The sequence below is a fragment of the Rhea americana genome, unplaced genomic scaffold (assembly GCF_003343005.1).
Source record: "Rhea americana isolate MKP2758 unplaced genomic scaffold, rheAme1 scaffold_317, whole genome shotgun sequence".
In the NCBI taxonomy this organism is placed as follows: domain Eukaryota; kingdom Metazoa; phylum Chordata; class Aves; order Rheiformes; family Rheidae; genus Rhea; species Rhea americana.
In genome coordinates, this window is record NW_028186443.1 from 41,183 (window position 1) to 47,486 (window position 6,304).

A 6,304-nucleotide genomic window follows, 5' to 3' on the forward strand; every position below is an offset into this window, starting at 1 on the left:
GTGAGCGTGAACTTGCCGCGCCGGCTGAACCGCCAGCTGGTGACGTTGCTTCCTGCCGAGCGTCCCGCAGCGGTGCCTGTCCCCGCTGCCGTCGGCCGAGCACTCGCTGCCCGACAAAGCTTGGCTGAAGCACGCAGAAGCTGCTCACGGGCGCCGGACCGGTTCATTGAGCGCGTGCGCCTGCCGCGGGAGCGCGGTTTGAGAGGTGGATGAGCGTCGCTCAGGAGCCGGAGYGGCCCTTGCCGCGCGGTTTGGCCTGCCTGGCTCCGGCTGCTGGCAGAACGGGCCCTGAAAACTGCTTGAACGGGCTCGAAGGGCGCTTGTCCGCTCTTTGCAGAGGCCTGAGCTCAAACCGGATTCTCAAACAAGCTCGAGTCAAGGAGGCGACTTTCGGCCCTTCCCCTGCCTCGTCTCCGGGCCAAGCCGCTCTGGCGCTGGCGAAAGCAAACGGGGCGCCCGCAGCCGGCGGCGGTGCCGGCCGCACGCCTCTCCCCGGGCGCCAGCTGCTCCGTCCCCGCGCCGGAGACGCGGCGTCACGCCAGGGCCTCGGCTCCCCCGGCAGCGTTTCTGCCGCCCCGAGGCCGGGCCGGAGCCCGGAGGCGCCGGGCAAAGCTGGGGCCGAGGGTGTCCGTACCCCGGCGTGGGCTGTGCGGCCGGCCTCGTGCCCGCGCTCCTCAGGCGAGGGATTTCTCTCTCTTTTCTTTTTCAGTCGGCRGAATTCTTCGAAATGCTGGAAAAAATGCAGGTGAGCAGCGGGACGGCGTCAGCAGCGCCGGCGCGGGCTTCGCGCCGCCCGAGAGCTCCCGGGGCGCCGCCGGGGCGAAGCTGCCTCGGCAGGGCGTCCCCAGGGCGCAACGCGCTCTGCGTTCCCGCTGGGTCGCCGAGCAGTGCGATTCCCACCGGCGGCACCGGGAAGACGCTTCCCAGCCCAGACGTAGCGTGGCGAAGCCGTGCAGACATGCCCCGAGGCGTGCCCGGGAGGAGCGCGGTGGCCCCGGGATCTTCCGTCGAGGTCATTCCGCCTTGCTTTGAGGAGTGTTTTAGCAGAGGCTTTAGCCCTTGCTCTGCGTGCCGCCTGCGCTCCGGCGCCGTCGGAGACCCCCTCTCCTCGAGCCGCTCGCTTCGCGGAGTGGAGCGCCGCCGCGGCCTCGCCTGCGCGGCGGGAAGCGTCTCGATCAGCCGCCGATTGCTTTGTTTCCAACAGGCACCAAAACTTGAAGACCAGAGAACCGGGAGCCAAAAGCATAAGGTCAGCTGGATTCCGCTTCCCGTGCAGATCTGTTCCGCGCCCCCTCCCTTTCGTTAGTCCCCAGAAGTCAGGACTTTAATGCGTGCAAAGACAGTTGCTAAAGGAACTAAGAGAAGGATTTAGATGTTTTCGAAAAGCAGGGCACTGATTAAATGCAATGATACGGTAGCGGTGCCTGTAAATCCCTAATCCAGCTTTGTGCCTCGGACCCGGGTATTTCAGCGGTGAGCCACGTACAGCAGTTGTTTTTATGTGTGGCGCTGAGAAGCTGAAACTGATACTCAGGGGAGACGCTGGCTGTGTGAAAGGCTTAATGATCCGGAGCATTTTCCTGCGAGACTCCCCGGGAGCGGCGGCGCCTCGCCGGAGAGAGGGCTCCCACGGCGCCCGTCCCGTCCCGTCCCGTCCTGTCCCGTCCCGTCTGTCCGTCCCGCGGTGCCGGCCGCCCCTCCGCCCCGCGCGCCCCTGCTCCGCCGAGGTCCGGGCTGCAGCGCTGCCCAAAGCACGCAGTGGGGTGCAGCGCAGGAGGGGTCGGCAGAGCCCGTGCTGAAGGGCAGCTGGAAAGGGCTGCCTGCCTTTGGAGTGAAAAGCTGTGGATTTAAGGAACCGCTGATGGCAAGAAAGAGTCATACATGGCATCTTCCTTCCTTTCTGTAGGAAGACTACATCCCGTATCCCAGCATCGACGAGGTGGGTGCTCCAAAGCATGTGTGGGTGCCCCCAGGCAAATGCCTCTGCCAAAGCAGTGGGAGCAGGGGGCTTTGTGGATCCTGCTTCCAGCCTCCCTGCGTGTCGGGCTTCTGGGCTTTGCCAGGATGAGCTGTGCAGGGCGTGTTCTCGCCTGGCGCGTGCTCCTTCCCGTGCTCGGCCGGGGGCCGTGCAGGGCGCGTTCTCGCCCGGCGCGTGCTCCTTCCCGTGCTCGGCCGGGGGGCCGTGCAGGGCGCGTTCTCGCCCGGTGCGTGCTCCTTCCCGTGCTCGGCCAGGGGCCGTGCAGGGCGCGTTCTCGCCCGGCGCGTGCTCCTTCCCRTGCTCGGCCGGGGGCYGCGCAGCGCCTGCTCCCCGCTGTGCGTGCCAGGTTTCCAGCCGGGTCAGCGGCCGGCCGGCACGAGCTCTGGGGACGCGCTGGTGCTGCCGGGCAGCTCAGGGTGCCTCTCGTGCAGGTCATCGAGAAGGGGGGCCCGTACCCCCTCATCATCCTGCCCCAGTTCGGGGGGTACTGGATCGAGGACCCCGAGAACCTGGGCACCCCCACCTCGTCGGACAGCAGCGTCTGCGAGGAGGAGGAGGAGGGCCCGAGCCCCGGCRCCGGCGGGTACCGGCTGGAGTGCAAGGGGGAGGCCAGAGCCTACCGGCGGCACTTCCTGGGCAAGGTGGGTGCCGGGGGTGCGGCGGCATCGGCCGAGCCGCGGGGCAGGGCCCCCGTGTCCCCCCGCGCAAAGCCCCGAGCTCCTTGGCTCGCCGCTCACGCACTTCCTCCGTTTTTAGGATCACTTGAATTTTTACTGCACAGCCAGCAGCCTGGGAAACTTGATCCTTTCTATTAAGTGTGAAGAGGCAGATGGCACCGAATATTTAAGGATTATACTCAGGTACGGAGGAAAAAACCCTGCGCGCCCCTTCCCTCCGCCCCGCGCCCGTCTCGAGAGCTGCGGCGATGGGAGAGAAACGGCTGCTGGGCGCGTACGGCGCGCAGGGCGCGGGAGAGCACCGCGCCGGCGGCGGCAGGCTCCGGGGCGGCTCCGCTTCGCCGTCCCGTCCGGAGCGGCTGCTTACTTCTTTTTCCGCGCTAGGTCGAGGGTGAAGACGTTGCACGAGAGGATCCCGCTGGCCGGGTTCAGCAAGCTCCCCAGCGTCCCGCAGATCGCCAAGGTGAGCCGGCGCTTCGCCGGCACGTCCTCCTGGCGGAGCCGTGAACCGCTGCGGCGGGAGGCTGGGCTCCGTCCTGCGGGAGCCGCCGGCGGCCGTGCCGGCTGCCCCGCGCTCACCGGCACCTCTCCCCTCGCCGGCAGGCTTTCTGCGACGACGCCTCGGGCCTGAAGTTCAACCCGGTCCTGTACCCCAAGGTGAGGCCGTGTGTCAGGCAGGGCTAGCGCTCCGCTTCCCGGCGGCGGGGCGATGCAGTGCTGTGGAGCAGGGTGCTGGTGCACCCACGGTTGCACAGGGGCGCGGGGCTTGGCCCCCCGCGCGGGCCCGGCCGGCCGCCGCTGCGGGAGCGGGATGCGCCTCCCATGCGGCCGTCGTAGCAGCCTTCGCTGGGCGCGAGGAAGCAAAGCCGTGGTCTCCAGGGGCCTTCTGTGCGAGGCCCCCCGCGCGGCCGAGACCCCGGCGCGCTGTGGGGCAGTCGCGCTGCCTTTTGCTGCAGCCAAGGTGCAGATGGTTGCGCTCGCCCACGCCGCGAGTCGCACAGCTACCGGCTGGCCAGGGGGAGGTGCGAGACACCCCTCGGCCGCTCGGGAAGGGAAGAGCCGCGTCCTCGACGCCCTGCCCCGACGGAAGGGCTGCGCTTGCAGAGCTGGCTCGCTGTCGGCAGCTGCAGTTATTTGCACCCCGAAAATCCCAGGCTTTTCCACCGAGAATCTGGGGGAGGATATCTGGGTTCCCTAGCTTTTCTAATACCTTTTCCCCTGCCTGCGTGCACCCTCGTGCCCCGGTTGTGGCAACCCCGGTTGCGAGCCCGTGGTGTTTAAGCCCTTTCGGACCATGACCCGAGCGTGTTTGACTGTGGATTTCCACTCAGCGAGCCGTAAGCAGCCCCCTGTTTTGTAACGGACTGTGAATACCTTGCCCAGTCGGTAGGACTCGATAGCTTAGATTTTCCTCTTCTAGGTGTCAGGGTTTGTGAAGTGCCAATTGAGACGGTTCACGGTTTGTCTTCTCCAGGCATCCCAGATGATAGTGTCCTATGACGAACATGAAGTCAACAACACTTTCAAGTTTGGTGTGATCTACCAGAAGTCCAGGCAGGTGAGTAACCCCGTTCTGCTCTGCTTAGGCGCGTGCTGGCTAGGCAGAGGCCAGCTTTGCAAAAGGCGTGCGAGACCTTCGGAGCTGGGAGGTGGCCCTGCAGCTAACTTCTCACGTGCAGCGCGCTATGTCTCAGGGTGTCCTTGCTAACTATGGGCATCTTACTACTTGGATATTTTCCTTGGCTCATTGAAAAATGATGTGACTGTAAAATCAGTATGTAAACCAGCCCACAAGCTGCTGTGGGGAGACGTGGATGTGGATATGCATTTCAGCAGCCATGGTATTTTAATCTGATGTATGCTTAGACAGTCAAACAGTTAGATTTGTGTTGGAAGACTGCAGGCTATGAGGACATGGGTTTGCTGAAAATGCTTTCATTAGCTCAGAAACTTCAGACGTGAAGCAGAGAGACAGATGAATCTTATAATTTATCAGAGATTATTCTGATGGGCGTTCTCATTATCTTTACAGATTGCTTTTTATTTTCGATTGAATAACTAATGCAAGACCACAACTGAGGTCTCCCTGTTTTGAAATATACCGCACAAGGGATGGTTAAGACTTAAATTTTCCCAGCGATTATTAATTCGTATTTTGATATTACCCATGCTTTACCTTCCCTTTGGTCAGCAGCTGCTCCTGCCGGCCAAGCCGAGTGTGATGCCGCTGAGGGACGATCCTTGGCCTTTGCCCGGGTGGCAGCAGAGCCGCTCGCCAGCAGCGACCGCGTTGCCAGCGCTGCCATCAGCGCGGCGTTGGGCATGTGCCGGAGCTTCACGGCACTGGTCCCCGCTGCGCTGGCCTTGGCCGCGCAGCTGCAGCCCCCAGGGAAGAGCAGCTTGGGACGGGAGCCCAGGGAGAGGCTTTCCCAGGGAGAGCTGTAGATCTGCAAACTTGTTCTTTATAGCCCTTTGGAAGTAGCTTTAAGTTCAAAAGTAATTTCTAATGCTTCTTTATTTCATGTTATATATCCATGTGTTCTGCAGACGCTGGAGGAGGAGCTGTTTGGAAATAACGAAGAGAGTCCTGCCTTCAAAAGCTTCTTGAGCCTGCTGGGAGACACCATAACACTCCAGGACTTTAAAGGGTACGTGCAATGAAAAGAACGATGTTACAAGGAAACTTAACAAGCGATCGTGTAGTGTGTAGAAGCATCTACTGTGCAAGCTTGGAAGTCGTCAACCGTGCTTCTTCGTTTCTCCCGCCCCTGCTTGGGCGGGCAGTTTTCGCGGCGGGCTGGACGTCAGCCACGGGCAGACGGGCGCCGAGTCGGTGTTCACCACGTTCCGGGACAGGGAGATCATGTTCCACGTCTCCACCAAGCTGCCGTTCACCGAAGGGGATGCGCAGCAGGTAGGAGAGGCGCTGCGCTTGGGCAGGCGTGCGCGCGTGCGGCTCTTCGGGGCTCCGTTTGCCCCCGCTAGCCCGGCCGGCGACAAATGCCGAAGACCCTGCGGGCGGGCGGCGGGCGCCGGCTGGGCTCCCCGGGGCYGGCGTTTGCTCCCCGGCGGCCCGAGTCGCCTGCTTTCCCAAGGCGAAAGCKTCTTTCTGCTCCCTGTTCAGCTGCAGAGAAAGCGGCACATCGGGAACGACATCGTGGCGGTCGTATTCCAGGAGGAGAACACGCCGTTTGTGCCAGACATGATCGCCTCCAACTTCCTGCACGCCTACATCGTCGTGCAGGTGGAGAGCGCCGAGGCAGACAGCACCTCGTACAAGGTACCCCTCGCCGGGGCCTGCTCTCCGCCCGCGGGTCTCTGCTGCCGCTTTCTCGCGGGCCGGTTTCGTGTAACTGGTTTATACGTTAGCCTCCCGGTGGCACGTTCGCTCCAGTGTGATCAGCAGCGCAACCGCGCCGCGCGTAGCTCGAGTGTGCGTGCGCGTACACACGCGCTTACGTATGCACCGATGCGTAACGGAGGTGCGTACGTGTGCGTGTCAGTCGAGCACRCCTGCCAGCGTGCTGCTACCAGGGGAAGTGCTGAATTACGGTGCCGCTAAACGCCCGAACAAGCCTGGGCACCGCTCACCCCCTTCCGAAGACGCTGCCCGAGCGCCGGCGGCGTCGCCTCCCCGGCCTCCGCTCTC

General features: G+C 63.4%; 1 protein-coding gene across 1 annotated transcript in view; it reads left to right on the forward strand.

The window, feature by feature from the left end:
• RAP1GAP2 (RAP1 GTPase activating protein 2) overlaps positions 1-6,304 on the forward strand; it is a 37,354-nt gene that overhangs the window by 24,792 nt on the left and 6,258 nt on the right. Inside the window, exons 4-14 of the mRNA XM_085310349.1 lie at positions 710-745; positions 1,205-1,249; positions 1,907-1,939; positions 2,410-2,619; positions 2,735-2,838; positions 3,040-3,118; positions 3,259-3,312; positions 4,130-4,213; positions 5,203-5,303; positions 5,440-5,569; positions 5,780-5,935. Coding sequence (XP_085166475.1) covers positions 710-745; positions 1,205-1,249; positions 1,907-1,939; positions 2,410-2,619; positions 2,735-2,838; positions 3,040-3,118; positions 3,259-3,312; positions 4,130-4,213; positions 5,203-5,303; positions 5,440-5,569; positions 5,780-5,935 — 1,032 coding nt within the window. The remainder of the gene's footprint in view (positions 1-709; positions 746-1,204; positions 1,250-1,906; positions 1,940-2,409; positions 2,620-2,734; positions 2,839-3,039; positions 3,119-3,258; positions 3,313-4,129; positions 4,214-5,202; positions 5,304-5,439; positions 5,570-5,779; positions 5,936-6,304) is intronic.